The sequence below is a fragment of the Gymnoscopelus braueri genome (genome assembly GCF_963280865.1).
Source record: "Gymnoscopelus braueri genome assembly, chromosome: 17".
In the NCBI taxonomy this organism is placed as follows: domain Eukaryota; kingdom Metazoa; phylum Chordata; class Actinopteri; order Myctophiformes; family Myctophidae; genus Gymnoscopelus; species Gymnoscopelus braueri.
Genome location: NC_137617.1, coordinates 35,537,581 through 35,553,640, shown reverse-complemented (window position 1 = coordinate 35,553,640; position 16,060 = coordinate 35,537,581). Strand labels below are relative to the sequence as shown.

At 43.3% G+C, this 16,060-nt stretch overlaps 1 protein-coding gene across 5 annotated transcripts in view; it reads left to right on the top strand.

The window, feature by feature from the left end:
- Window positions 1-16,060, top strand: part of LOC308103993 (disks large homolog 5-like) — a gene marked incomplete at its 3' end in the record, with an annotated part of 68,261 nt that overhangs the window by 31,409 nt on the left and 20,792 nt on the right. For all 5 annotated transcript variants that reach the window (XM_080454231.1, XM_080454232.1, XM_080454233.1 and 2 more), the window contains 12 exons: window positions 29-161; window positions 972-1,099; window positions 1,215-1,275; window positions 2,171-2,285; window positions 2,423-2,526; window positions 3,493-3,585; window positions 4,021-4,860; window positions 5,281-5,487; window positions 6,063-6,192; window positions 6,661-6,820; window positions 14,740-14,864; window positions 15,346-15,429. In XM_080454231.1, the coding sequence (XP_080310357.1) occupies window positions 29-161; window positions 972-1,099; window positions 1,215-1,275; window positions 2,171-2,285; window positions 2,423-2,526; window positions 3,493-3,585; window positions 4,021-4,860; window positions 5,281-5,487; window positions 6,063-6,192; window positions 6,661-6,820; window positions 14,740-14,864; window positions 15,346-15,429 (2,180 nt within the window). The remainder of the gene's footprint in view (window positions 1-28; window positions 162-971; window positions 1,100-1,214; window positions 1,276-2,170; window positions 2,286-2,422; window positions 2,527-3,492; window positions 3,586-4,020; window positions 4,861-5,280; window positions 5,488-6,062; window positions 6,193-6,660; window positions 6,821-14,739; window positions 14,865-15,345; window positions 15,430-16,060) is intronic.

Genomic DNA, 16,060 nt, shown 5'->3' with positions numbered 1-16,060 from the left:
CCAGACCTAACAGAGTTGTAAACTTCAGGGAGAAGATGGAAGACCAGCTGGAGAATGAAGCGAGGTATCGGCAGCTCATGGCCCACAGCTCACACGACTCTGCCATCGACACGGACTCCATGGAATGGGAGACGGAGGTCGTTGAGTTTGAGAAAGACAGAGTACGAACAGCTCCGCATGGTTTTCTACAAACGTAGCATGAAGCATGAAGTCCTTAAAATCCAGGCTTGAAGTCATACTGTGTAACATACATTTTAGTAGTATGTTTTTGGTGACACCTCTCGTAGCTCCTTTGTCATTACAGTGTTAAAATAGCTCTAGATTCTGATAGCAATCATCAGCTACAGAGTGTTTGTTTAGTAACAGGGGTCTCCCCGTCTCTCCAGCTCTTAACTCATTCAGTGCCACATGACGTCTAAGACGTCACATGGCCTGACGCCCTGAGAGCCACATGACGTCTTAAGACGTCATGGATTATTTTATTTTTTTTAAACATGTTCAGAACCCAAGATATGATGATTTGAAGATTTGCTGCTCCATTCACTCTTTGTTTAACTTCTTACTGAAAAAGGCTGTATCTCGGCTCCTAAGCACTTCTTTTTTACAATGAATTTTGGCTGTGGCACTCAGAGCCAAAATTCCATAAATAAGCTGGGCACTGAATGAGTTAAAGGGATAGTTTATCCCCAAAATTACTTTTTTTCTATCGATTAGTCACCCCATGGAGACTTGAATTCATGGATATATTTTTGTTTTTGTCGCATTCCTAAGCCAATAATTTGATGACCGCCAGCGGTTCCGGTAGGAGACACAAAGAGTCTCCTTTGTGTCTCCTACCGGTCTGCTGGTCCTCAAATTATTGGCTTAGGAATGCGACAAAAACATCCATGATATTTTAGATATTTTATTTGATATATCCACTTATGCGTTAATCACAGCTCCATGGTTGTTCTTGTGTTCTCTTGTTTCAGGAGGACATGGATTTGAAGGCACTTGGGTTTGATATTGCTGAAGGGGTAAATGATTCGTATTTACCAGGAGATTGTGGCATTTTTGTCAGTAAGGTGGATAAAGGAAGTATTGCAGAGGGAAGATTAAGGTAAGAACCAGTTCATTATATATATCACGGTGCATGGCTACAGCATAGTTCTGCTCTTTGAATCATTTCCCTCCAAAAACAATGTTTTGTTTGTTGGCTGTCTTTCTCCTTATAGGGTGAATGATTGGTTGCTGAAGATAAATGATGTAGACCTAACCAATAAGGATAGAAAACAGGTAAACATTAGGCAAAAGCTTGGCAGTTAGAAAAGGTTCCTTTTTTTTGTGTCGAAAACGTCCAAAAAATAAGGTTCAACTGCTATTATACACATTGATGGAACTGTAATATGCATTTGTGGTGCGGCAGTGCCTCTGCTTTGCCACAAGATGGGGCACTTTCCTAATATGTTGTGTGGTCTCGCTAGTATGTCTGAGATTAAACACACTATTTATGTTGAAAATAGCATACTATTTATTATGCAGTACGCAACCCTGGACGTTTTTGTGTGTTAGCCTCAGAATTGCTGTTTATTACTTTTATTCTATCCATTAGTCACCCCATGGAGACTTGAATACATGGATATATTTTAGTTTTTGTCCCTAAGCCAATAATTTGACCGGCAGGAGACACAAAGAGTCTTCTTTGTGTCTCCTACCGGAACCGCTGCCTACCAGTCCGCTGGCAGTGGCGTAACGGAGGGGCAGCAAGTGCTGCGGTGCAGGGGGGCCACCAGCAGGGGGGGCCCCGCCTGCGCTGATACAAATATTTGTACAGCAGAAAAAAGTTGATTTATATTGGTCAAATACAACCGAATTAGACCCGAATTAGACCGAATTAGACCCGAATTAGACCCGAATTAGACCCGCGCACGCGAGCGGGGTTGTGCACGTGGGTTCATGTACGTGGGCCTCACGTGAAACTCCCGCGGGGAGGCCTGGTGATTCTGCGTTACGCCACTGTCCGCTGGTCATCAAATTATTGGCTTAGGAATGCGACAAAAACAAAAAAAAATCCATGAATTCAAGTCTCCATGGGGTGACTAATCGATAGACTATCCCTTTAATTTGATACTTTGTCAATGTATGTTTTTTTGCTTTGCAAATAAACTGAACTAAACCAAACTAAAAACAGGTGATCAAGGCGGTGCTCAGTGGAGAGGGAGTGATCAATATGGTTGTCCGACGGCGGAAGTCCCTCGGCGGGCGAATCGTCGCTCCTGTCCAGTTGAACCTCGTCGGACACAAAGGTGGGTTTCATCCCAGAAATGTCCCCTGGCTGGACCCCACTTTGGTTATCAGAGTGGGTTGATAATATGACAACAGAAGTAATGGCTGTGTTGTCTTCCCATAATTAATGAACAATTATTATCCTTTCTCTTCCCAGACTCTGGCATTGGGCTGGAGAGTGGAGTGTTTGTGGCATCTCTGTCTCCAGGCAGTCCAGCTGCCAAGGACAGCTGTCTCACTGTTGGGGACAGACTGTTAGCTGTAAGTTCACACTGTTGGCTTTTAAAGGTTTCATGACATTCGGATTTACAAAACATTCAAAGTCTTTATCATGGTCCTTCAAACGTGTATTGAAAGAGAGCGGCAGGAAGAGGAAGACGGTATGAGGTGATGATGTACAACTGGTAATCACCTGCCTCTCTATTTGTGCATGGCTGTAGGTAGAAATGTCACTTCATACATCACTATTATTATTATTAGTGCATGCCAGAGCCTTCTGTTGGAGAGTTACATCAATGAGGGGGCAGAAACAACACAAATAGTGACAAACGCTCATAGACTCCAGTGCATTCCGTAAACTTCTGGTTCGGGCCTTTGTCACTATTCGCCAATAGAAGGCTATGTAGAAGACCTGGCCCGATGAAGTGAACGGAGGTGACGCAACTCTCCTCTGGTGCGTGCCTCCTGGTGGAGATTTGCACGTTAACATTAAGCTCTAGTGCCCTCTAGTGTTGTGTAAGACATCATTTTAGCTCTGCAATGTTGCCTTGGTAATAGGGATCTTTTTTTACGGTCTTTCTTTCTTTCTTTCTTTCTTTCTTTGATGCCAACGAATCATATCAAGAACAGTATACACATACTGTCTAAAGTTAACACATTATCAGGAACGCATACAGCAAATGAAACAAACCACTAAACATGAAAACTAAACAAATCTTAGGGGGTTATGAAGCCCTTGGCCGACCCTGCAGCCCACATCTGACCGTTCTATTCATGAGTGAAGCAACTCGCCTCAAAGGAATGGAGCGCTCGACCCAAAGCACAGTCTTTCTTGAGGTTAAACTGGGTGCTGATTTTGACAATGTACACGACAAAAGAAACAGAAGACCAACAGGTCAAAAACGTGTGATCAAAGACTTACTGTACATTTATCAGAAAGTGCAGATGTTTCTTTCGTCGTGCATATTCCTGAGTGATCATGTCATATGTTTGTTCCGTACTTCACAGATAAACGGAATTGCACTTGATAACAAGTCCCTGACCGAATGTGAAGCTCTGCTGAGGAACTGCCGTGAGTCCCTGAGCATATCCCTGATGAAGGTAAATTAAGTCTGCATTTACCACCATAGAACACTGGTTCAAACTTGATTATTTCAAGCACTGTAGCAAACAGGTAATGCTACATCATTGAACTGTTTCTATAACTACTCAGAAATTAGTAGTACTTTTTTTTTATTTGGTTTTGTTAGTTTTAGGGTTTTTTTCCCCCCTAACACCTACAACAGATGGAGAGCCAGGTGAAAGCCTTGACTGTTTCTGTGTGGTGCTCGTTTATGTAGATGTGTAACTTCAATTTAGTGAGTCATTGTGCTCTTAGCATTGTTTTGATGTGGTGTAGAAGATGGATGGAACATTACCTTTTTTTTATGCCGGATGTCTCATCCTGGAATGAGTCACAGAGGGACCATACGTGTGTTGCCTGTAATTCTGTAAAGGTAACGGGATCAATCTCTCATTGAGTGTTTTCCTCCGCAGTTCCTCCCACACAGCTGCTCTGGGCAGAGTTTATTTGAAAGCTTGAGAGACTCAGAAAAGAGCTTGCCCTGCCGGCTGCACTCGTGCGAGCTCCACACCAAGAACTGCAGAAACGCCAAGCACAACAGCTCCACCCAGACCGACATCTACAGCCCCGACTCCAGCGGCAACGACGGCGTCCACAAAGACACGGCCGACACTTTGGACGGCGGCGGTGGTGGTGGCGGCGGCTCGCCGTGCTACCACAAGCCCTTCTCCAGCGGCTCCCTGCGCTCCCGCGGCCCCTCCTCCTCCTCCTCCTCGCACCGGGGGGGCTCCTCTACCCCACACAGCCCCTCGGAACCCCATCAGGAGTTCTGCTACAGGAGGGCGGAGATCCACCGGCGGCCCCCCGTCCTCACCGCCGTGGTCTCCGACTGTACCCCCCAGCAGCAGGCCTCTCCGGACAGAACGCAGGGGGGCCCGCCGACGGAGAAGCCCGGCGGCGGCACGTGGCCCAAAGTGATGGCGGGCGTGGGTGGAGCCGCCGTACCCGAGTGCGCCCAGCTCTCCATCTACAAGAAGCCCAAGCAGCGCAAGTCCATCTTCGACGTGGACGCCTTCAAGAGGCCCGACGCTCCCCCCAAGCTGGACTACCTGTCTCTGTCGCAGCTGCCCAGGCACCACTCCCCGCAGGGCTCCAAGTCGTCGGAGGCGGGTCCGGCCCCTCCGACGCCGCCCGCCAGGAGCGACTCGTTCCGGTTCAAACACCGCCAGCAGAACAGCTCGGCTTCCGACTCCACCATCACCACGGGCAACAACACCCCCTCCGTCTCCCCGGCCCAGCCACCAAGCCCACAGGTAGACCTGTCTCTATTAGTACATAATCGTCTGAACATAATCATTTGAGATAATCACAATAATTCATATTATAATAATTCATCTGCATAAATTAACCCATTAGCCAATCTACAAGCTCACAACGTGACCCGTTGTGAGCTTGTAGATTGGCTATTTTGAAATTATAACATTATTAAATGCAGCCTCTGTTTGGCCATAGTACATTATGCGGTTATGTCATTTTTGTGTATCATTTTTTCATATGTGCTCTGTGCAATCTTTCTTTATAAAGCCTACAAGGCACACAGAAATGTCATTTTGATTTATATATTATGTTCCGATGTTTAATGCCCAAAGCACAATTAAATCGTCAATTGCTATTATTTGTACGACAATGAATCGTCAAGTAAAATGTCATGATCCTGACAACCCCGCCCACAGGACAGCGGGGATGCTGGGAAGCAGCACTACTACGCGGACGTGTCGTCTCCGGGGGAGTCCAAGACCGGCTCCAGGAAGCCCGCTGAGGAGGAGGCGAGCAGGCAGAGGACGGAGGAGGAAACGCACAGGAAGCGCTACCGGCCCAAGTCTGCACCGGCGCTACGGCGAAACGTCACCCCTCTGCACATCCCCATCCCTCCTATCCAGGTATGTCAAGTTTAAAGCGGATATGTCAAGTTTTAAAACCTAGCGTCCCTATCGGCTCTCTGCATAACTTTAGTCCCAGTTTTCAGAAGGTGGCATATCCTGATTCCTGTTCCAGTTCATTTTTGATTACCTCTGCCTTCACATGTGTTTTTTCCTTGGGTGACCCTCTCCAAAATTGGGTGACCCTCTTCAAAATGTATTAAATTGATTAGGGGCCATGACACCTCACAACTAATCTGGGAAAAATCTTCTGGAAAAAAAAATCAGAGTCTGTCTTGAGAGATTACCCCACAACTGACCAGGTGGCGCCATGAAATGTTTTTGCCATTATAAGATTTGTGTTGCTTATATTAAATAATATTTCTACACATAATTTGCATGTTATTTATTTCCTACGAAGTTCAGCGGCCATGGAACACATCTTGAAGGGTCATTATGACAAATTATCAGCTGTATCTATGAGCATATAAGAAACCTTAATCTCAGAAATACCCCCCAAAAGGTTATATTTCATATTAAACGACTTAAACCCAATTTATTTAATAGCGGTATGTACTGTATGTTGTCGTGTGCAGGTCCAGAGTTTCTCAACGAGTGACGAGCAGTCCCCAGAGCCGGTGGACCTGGTGCGTTTCTCTCCCATGCGCTCCCATCGCTACAGCATGCCCTTCGTACCCCCAGGCTACAGCAGCACCATGTCGGCACGTAAGTCCCTCCTTGGCCGTCCTAACCGTGGGCTTCAACTGACGGTTATTTTCTCATCAACGATTCTCTTGATTACTTTTTTTGATTAACCTATAGGGTTAGCCTATTCAAAAATAGCAGATCTACAAGCTACGAGCTTGTAGATCTGCAAAAAAAAAAATAAATCATGAAAATTTGTGCAAATCTATATTTTTCTTAGCTAACATTTTTACTCAAATCTTTGCTTCTGGAGATTCTTAAAATGTTTTTTGTTTTATGTTACTATAATCAGTGGTTCTCAAACCTTTCTAATGTCAAGGACCACCCAACATGATATGTATTTGGCCACGGACCCCCATCTCAAAATGTTACACAGATGCGTTCCCTGATTAGTGTTTGGATTTGATGTGATTGTGATCAGCCTAGAGGGTAAATACATATCATCTCTCTCCACCCCCCCCCCGGTTCTGTGTCTCCTCTGCCGTCCAGACCCTCCCCACCGAGGCCTCGCCCCCTGCCCCGCTGTGACGGCTGTGATGAGGAATCCAGTCTACACCGCCTGGAGCCATGAGATCCAGGCCAGCAACTGTCCTCCTCCTCCTCCTCCTCCTCCTCCTGCTCCAGGCGTCCACCCACAATCACACACCAGGTGCAGTGTTGCCATGTCCGCTTATTATAAGCTTATTGTAAGGTGGCATGTAAATATTGGTAGTTGCGGCTTGCGTTTTTTTGGGCTTGTTTCTTAAGTGTAGTTGCTTGTTTGGGCTTGCTTCCAATTTTTTGTATTTATTATTATTTAAACCAGTGGTTCTCAAATATGTCTTGGACCCCCAAATGAATGTATTTGTCCATAACCCCCCATCTGAAAATGGTTCGTGCCAGATTCGTGTTGTTAGAATGTTTCCAAAATCTTGCAGATATTCCATATTTGAAAAAGAAAAAATGCTTAAAAATATATATTTATTGCAGATCTTCAAGCTCATAGTGCAGCATGAAGTGACGTGCTATGCGCTTGTATATCTGCTGTTTTTGAATAGCCAACCAATGTGCTATATACTGTATTATATAGCTAAACTTCAAACGATTAGACCCTTCCTCACCCTGTAGTCAGCCCCAACTCCTTATCCAGGCATCAGTCATATCAAAACTTGACTATTGTAACTATCTCCTTACTGGCCTCCCGGCATGTGCACTTAAGCCTCTCCAAATGATCCAGAATGCAGCAGCACGCTTGGTCTTCAACCAGCCAAAATTTTCACATGTCACCCCCCCTTCTCCGCTCCCTCCATTGGCTCCCAGTTACTGCCCGCACAGAGTACAAAACACTGACGTTGGGCTACAAAGCAACCAGGTATGGCACCCCCGTATCTTCAAAGCCTGATCCAACCCTACAACCCCCTCCCGCTCTCTCAGATCAGCTAACACAGGGAAGCTGACAGAACCTTCTCTAAAACATCCGGGACAACGCTCCACACGTCCCAGACTCTTCTCCAAACTATGGAATGAACTCCCCATTGCAATAGAGCACCGAAGTCTGACGTCACTACCAGTAGAGGGCCAGTAGAGGGCGCTGTTCCAGGGTTCATGGCTTTATTTTTTGTGTTGAAATCCCCATTTGGGAATCTTAGATCACGTCATGTAAGAACTGTGTTCCAAACATAAACACACCACCCTGGCGTCAGGGGGGTGGCTCTGCGTCGTTTATGATATTCATTCATATTTGATACAGCCTGTTTCTGGCGGAAATGGAATTAATTCTGTCTTAAAAGTCTTAAGAACTACTACTTCCGAGTTCCGGTTGTGACGCCAACAGGATGGCAGCATAGTAAAGTCGCTCCCGATAAGAAATCAACAGAAAGCCCCATAAACTGCGAAATTGTTAGTCAAACGTATAAATAAAACAACGAGAGAGGGGCGGAAATGCCTGGTAACAAAACCCCGCACAGAAAACCCAACAGAAACATGAACAAATACGACGAAGGTGGAGAAAGCCGCAGCAGCTCTCCTGGTCACGACAGCCAAGATGGCGCGGCCCAGCCTGTGAATTCAGGCATGGCGGCCACAATCCTCAAGGAAATACAGGAGTTCAGACAAGATAACAAGAAACAACTTGAAGATATTAAAGAGGAGCTACAGAAAACGAACAAAAGAATGGACGAAGCAGAGGACCGAATCACTAAGACGGAGGAAAGGATCCAGAACACGGAGGATGTCACGTCGGAAATGCTAAAGCTACTAGCCCAATTCGACGCTAACATACTCGACCAACAATGCCGTTCCAGACGCGAAAATTTGCGGGTGTTCGGTGTACCGGAGGAGATGGAAGACGATGCCACGTCAATGAACGAATTTGTGGAGAAATTACTACAAGAAGGTTTGGGGCTGCCGGCCACAGAGCCTCTTCAGCTCCAGAGATCACATCGCTCACTGGGCCCCAAACCACCGGCAGACGCGCAAGCTAGGTCCATTGTGGTCAAGTTTCTTAGCTTTAAAACTAAAGAAATGGTGCTCCAAACGGCGTGGCAAAAGAAAGGATTCACGTGGAAAGATCATCGCATCAACCTGGACAATGACCACCCCCCACGCATCCTACAAAAGCGCAGAGAATACACGGAGGCACGCAAGGTACTGAAAGATAAGAATATAAAATTCAAAACCCTCCACCCCGCCCGCCTAAGAGTGGATTACAACGAGGGAACCAAGACCTATGATACAGCGATGGAGGCGACGCAGGACATGGAGAGAAGAGGCTTCCCCGTCACCGTGATCCAAACCCCGGAGACGCTAATGGAGAGAATTCGACTACTGACATGGCAGAAGAACACCCGACGTGGGAACGAGAAACGAGTACCTCGCCCAAGCACCTCACGCTACAAGGAGAAACTACAGTCTTTCAGAAGACACACACCACCACCCGAAGCTACAGAGAACATTGAGGAGGAATCTTAATGACAGATGGGTGAGATGGAGTACATTAAAACAAAGAAAAGAATGGCCGACCTGCGGTAACTTAAATTAGGATTTGAAATTGAGATTGGTGAGTCAAATCACAGTAGATGTTGATCCTTTTTGTTTGTTTGTTTATGTTTCCAATACAGTAAAATTGTTTACCAAGCCGATACTTTAAAAAGATAGAAAATCGGACTAAGAAGCATGAGACTTAACTATGTTGTCAACTTTAAGGGCTTCCCCTCTAGAGAGGGGGGTCTACCCCTGAACCTTGTTCAGGGTTGGTGTAGGGTCGTAGCTAAGACCTCTACCTTGGAACCCAGATATGCATTTTTCATTCTAGCTTATATGTTTTTGTTTTTACATGTCTGGTGCATATTTTTTGTTTTTTCGCAGCTTTGTCGGGCAGCTAGGGGGATGCTTTTCAATGTGATGATGTTCACGCTGGGTATAACCTAAATGCAGGACACAAGGATAGTTTCATTTAATGTAAATGGCCTGATTAGTCCAACTAAAAGAGGAAAGGTACTTTCAAAGTTACAAAAAGATAGAGTACAAATAGCATATCTACAGGAGACCCACCTCAATGATATAGAACACGCTAAATTGAACAAATCAGGGTTTAAATATGTATATTCATCTTCCTATAAGTTCGGTCATAGGAGAGGGGTGGCTATACTGATATCCCGCTCTGTGAACTATGAACACATAGCAGAGTTTAAGGATAAGGAAGGTAGATTCATAATGATAATAGGGAAGATAGAGGGGATTACGGTGAGCCTGCTAAACGTGTACGCCCCACCGGGTAGTGATTGGACATTTTACAAGCAAATATTTGATTTAATGGTGACAAAGTCACAAGGCACTCTCATTAATGCGGGAGACTATAATTTCCGCCTGCAACCACATCTTGATTCCTCTGGGGGCAACCCAGAGCCCAAACCAATAAGTAGAAAGACTACTGCATTGATGAAGGAAGTAGGATTTGTAGATGTTTGGAGAGAAATGTACCCCACCAGTCGAGACTATACCCATTACAGTGCCCCACACTCAGTATATGCCAGGTTAGATTACTTCTTCGTGTTCAATAGAGACTTTCATAAAATAAAAGGTTGTGATATAGGCCCAATAGCCCTGTCAGATCACAGCCCTATATATATGACCATATGCCTGAATGGAAAACCAAGGACCACACTGTGGAGATTCAATTCTAGCATTATGAATAATCTAGCGATTAAAGCGAATCTGAAAAGTGATATTGAAACGTATCTTGAGCTGAATGATAATGGGGAGGTTTCACCGTCTGTGCTCTGGGACTGTTTAAAATCGGTTTCTAGAGGAAAAATCATAGCCCTTGCCGCCTTAACTAAGAAACTAAGGAGACAAAAAATACATGATTTGGAAATTAAATTAAAACACCTACAAAGAAACCATGCCAATAGCTTAGATGTTGGGGTGAAAGAAGAGATGAGGGAAATAAAGAACGAACTGGATGACATGGGCACGCAAGAAATAAAAAAGAAATTACTGTTCACCAGACAGCGATATTACGAAGTAGGAGGAAAGTCAATGCGCCTTCTAGCATATAAATTGAGAAAACAAGAAGCCGACAGTACTATCCACAAGATACGGAACCCTGAGTCTGGTGTCATAGAGAATAGCCTAGAAAAAATCAAAGAAAGCTTCAACACTTTTTATAAGAAATTATATTCACAGCCACAAATTGATAATGAACACCAAATTGACTCATTCCTTACATCTCTTGATTTACCCACGGTCACAGAGAACCAAAACAAAGAGTTAATAGCTAAAATAACAACAGAAGAAATAGAATCGGCCATTTCTAGACTGAAAACAGGGAAATCTCCAGGCACAGACGGCTTCACGGCAGAATGGTATAAAGGATTGAGAGAGGTCTTGACTCCGATTCTCTTTAGAGCTTTTAACTGGGTATTGCAGACGGGAGAGACCCCGTCATCTTGGAAGGAAGCAATAATTACAGTCATCCCAAAAGAGGGCAAAGACAAAGTAGAATGTGACAGTTACCGACCCATCAGCTTATTAAATCTAGACTACAAGCTATTCACATCCATACTGACACAAAGACTAGATAAGATTCTACCTATAATTATCCATAATGACCAGACCGGGTTCATTCGCCAGAGACAGACACAGGATAACATTAAAAGATCTTTACATATTATCAGTCACATGGCTCAGAGTGGAGAAGAGACGGCCTTAATAAGCCTGGATGCACGCAAAGCTTACGATTTAGTGGTTTGGAGCTTCCTTTTCAGGGTTCTAAAGAGATTTGGGTTCCATGACTCTATTATCAAGACAATCCAGGCATTATACAAAAATCCATCCGCTAGAATAAAAATAAATGGTGACTTGTCAGATCCGTTTACACTGGAACGTGGAGTTAGACAAGGCTGCGGGCTTTCGTGCGGACTCTTCGCCGCATTCATCGAACCATTAAGCCAAATGATTAGACAAAATGGAAGTATTAAGGGAATAAATATGGCAGATGGAGAACATAAACTGGCCCTTTTCGCGGACGATGTCCTTTTATATGTAAGGCGGCCCACACAGTCAGTCCCGATCCTAATGGAAGGACTAGAGGAGTACGGATCCCTATCGGGCTATAAACTCAACGTAGAGAAGACCCAGGTTATCACTTTTAACTACAACCCACCTACCAGTATAATAGGAAAGTACAACTTGAAATGGGACTCAGACTCAATTCGCTACTTAGGGATCGTTTTGCCCAAAGATATCTCCAAAATAGCAGATCTCAATTATGGCCCACTAAATGAAAAACTTAAATCTGACGTAGCACGATGGAGTCTTATTCCCTTCCTGAGTCTGAGCTCCAGAATAGACTCGGTCAAAATGAACATTTTGCCAAGGCTATTGTACCTGTTTCAGTCCCTCCCGGTTGAGGTGACACCCAAACAGTTTAGAGATTGGGATAAATTAATATCTGGCTTTCTATGGCAAGGGAAGAAACCTAGAATTAGATATAAAACACTACAATTAAGAAGGAAGGCAGGTGGTCTGGGTTTACCATGTTTGAACGAATATTACTGTGCTGCTCAACTGAGGCCTCTTGTGTGCTGGTGTACCCCATCATATTCGGCAAGATGGAAAGATATTGAGATGGCATGCTCACAGGGGGTCCCACTGGCTGCCATAATTGGAGATGATAGGCTTATAAACGAAATGAAGGACAAAAACAACCCCTGGATTAGCACAGCATTACAAATTTGGCAAGAAACACTGAAAAAATGTGGCTTAAAAAACGGAGTCAAAATGCTGAGATGGTGTGCATACGACACTGACTTTATCCCAAATAGTAGTGATAGCCGATTTAAGAGCTGGATTGAGAAAGGCATCTCAAACTATTACACATTTGTACACAAGGGGGCACTCAGGAGCTTTGAATCCATCCAGAAGGAATTTGGATTGGAGAAAAAAGACTTTTACAGGTATCTTCAGCTCAGACACTATATCCACCAAAAATTGGGAGGATTCTTGAACTTAGAGGCATCAGAATTAATGAAGGTATTCTTGTCAGCAGGAAGTTCTCCTACATGTAACAGGATTATTTCCAGACTGTATAATGGTCTCCAACAGAATACAACTGAGGACACGATATATGTCAAGGATAAATGGGAAAGAGAGGGTAATTTTACTATAACTGAGGAGGAATGGGAGAAAACAAGCACAGTATTATGGGAAACAACATGTTCAAACACATGGAGGGAATTTAATTGGAAAAATCAAATAAGATACTTCATAACACCTCTGCAAAAAAGATACAGAGAGACAGGGGTTAACTGTTGGAGATCATGTGGTCAGAATGTAGCAAATCACTTCCATGTCTTCTGGGAGTGCCCAGTCTTGAATTCATATTGGAAGGACATTCACGAACACCTAGAGGCTGTTTTCGGAATTAACATTCTCTTCCAGTTCGATGCCTTATATCTGGGTAACCTTCCATACGACTCTCTGGACAGCAACGATAAGAAACTGATTCTGATCCTTCTGGTGGCATGCAAGAAGGCCATTACTAGAAAGTGGATGCAACCACAGACACCCACCGTGGAGGAATGGATTGAGATAGTTCATGAGATCTATAGAATGGAAAAACTGTCTTTCTCAATCAAAAATCAAGAAGACAAATTCTTTTGGATTTGGTCTAAATGGACTGAATACGTGAAACCAACCCGCTCAGACTTCTGCTGAAAGACTAAACAAATTCTAAGGTGCCTGGTTTCTTCCTTCCCTTTTCTTTTTCTTTTGTGCCCTGTAAGTGTTGACCCTGCAACTGTTCTTAAATGCGCAAGATTATGTAAAGCCCCCCCCAAGCTGCTCACTGCCAGATATTATTATGCTATATTTTATTTATTTTTATCTTTTGTCTCTGTTTTTGGTTTTTGGTTTTCTTTCTTTGTTTATTTTTTGACTGCAAAAAAAATGAAAAAATGTCAAACTGTCGTCATCAAAGAAAAATGAACATTTCAAAAACTCTGAAACTGTACAAAAGAATGTGTATACATACATATGAATATAAGAAACTGTCTGTACACATGATGACTTCAATAAAAACAAAATTTCAAAAAAAAAAAGAACTACTACTTCCGGGTCTGAAATCACTGTCCCCACAGCAGCCGTGTTCATGGGAAATGTAGTCTTTGGGTTGTTTGACTCGTTTCTAGTGTTTATATATTGTGTTACTCTTTGGGTAAATGTGTACATTTACACCTTCAGTCGATGCTTCATATCCATACGAGTAAAAACGCCAGGGTGGTGTGTTTTATTTTTGGAACACAGTTCTTATATGAAGCGATCTAAGATTCCCCAATGAGGATATCAATACAAAAAGTAAAGCCATGAACCTGTGGAATGCGCCCTCTACTGGCAGTGACGTCAGGACTTCGGTGCTCTATTAGAACTGCAGACTCACTCCCAATCTTCTGCCATAATCTGAAGACTCACCTCCTCAGACTCCACCTAGCCTTGACGACCTTGCAGGATTATGCAAAGGCTAAAATGTAACTTGGATAGCATGTTATGTAGACATAGTATGTGTAGTTTCAATGCAGGCTGATAATAGGTTCTTGGTTTACGTATGTATTGTATGTATTAGTAATATTTAGATTATTGGTTTACTTATGTATTACTTTATTATTAGATTACTATTTCTATGCATTTGATGTATTATTGATGTATTATGATGTCTTATCTTGTGTCCTTTCTTACTGTAAATCGCTCTGGATTAAGAGCGTCTGCTAAATGCCTAAACTGTAAACTCTAAACTGTAAACTCTAAACTGTAAACTCTAAGCTGTAAACTCTAAACTGTAAACTCTAAAATGACACAGATGCTTTCCCAGATTGAATGGGTTAAAGTACTGGAGTACGTGATTTTAGAAATACTTTGTTCTGATCCCAATGATAGCGTGTCACCACTGTCGTGATTCAGGTTGTGGTCTGGAGTCTGCCACCCACTTGAGTCTGAACTATTTTTTAAAAAACAACATATTTATAGTTACCGTTATAGTTATCGTCGTTGGTGTGGACGGCCCTTAACTCAGTTCTTTTCCTCCAAATCTAGTCCCCAGCACCAAGGACGGCTCAGTCTGGACCTCAGCCACAAACGTCAGGGAGAGTTCTCTGAGGCCACCCACAGTCACCCACCACACAGCACCAACTCCCTGCCCTCCAGTGCTAGACTACTGGGTAAATAAACACTTAAGTTTTGCTAGTTGTACTATTGTTGGGCAAACCTTTTTTTTGTATAAACTATAGCCGATATTTAGGACCTACTTAATCTTGCTCATGTACTGTATTTTAATCAAACGATAGAGAAGCCGTTTTCTTTCTTCCTGCACATCAACGAATCGGCACAAAATGATGATTTCTTTATAATCTACTAAATCGATTAGTCTGGTTTACAACGTAACACTGTATTATAATTTGTTGTACAATGATGGCGTACACAAATGGTGAAAATAGCCGATCTACAAGATCTTGTAGATCTGTTATTTTCACTTTTTAAACAAACAAGACAATTGTTCATTAATCGTAATCGTGGCAAAAGTTTGAATTTGTTTTGCAGTCACATCGCCCAGCCCTCAGCTGTACTGTATGTAGGCCTAAATGATCATTTTCCTGACCTAACATGAGCTGTGAATTCCATGTGTTACTTTTGCCTCTCTAGGATCTTCGACCACTTTACAGTTTAGGACGGAACGCATTAAACTCCCCACATCACGATATCCACGTACAACTGGCTCTGATAGAGGTAACTATGGAGTTTGGTAGTAGAACACAGGGTGCCTGCAGGCCCTGAAAACTCTTTAACCCAATAAGACCGGGGAAACCATTATCTTATACTTTGGCTATTCAAAAATAGCAGATGTACAAGCTCATAGCACGGCACCGAGTGCCGCGCTATGAGCTTGTACATCTGCTATTTTTTTTTAAATCATGAACATTTTTGCAAATCTTTTAATATAAAATTTTTAAAGTGAACATTTGTAACTCAAATCTTTGCTTCTGGGGATTCTACAAATGTCTCCTAAATCCTAGCAGTTAAAAAAAAAAACGTATGTTGCCATAATCAGTGGTTCTCAAGCTTTTTCAAGTCAAGGGCCCCAAAAATGTATTTAGCCCGCGGACCCCCATCTCAAAATATGTTGTTCCAGGAACCCCCAGAAGCAAAGATTTGAGTTAAAAATGTTCGCTTGAAAAAGAAAAAGAATTTATATAAAAATAGCAGATCTACAAGCTCATAGCGCGGCCGCGCTATGAGCTTGTATATCTGCTATTTTTGAATAGCCCAAAGAAATCAAAAAATTACGCTGATGCGTTCCCGGTCTTAATGGGTAATACGTCTTTAAAAAATGACATTTGTCTTGTTTCGGACACGTCCA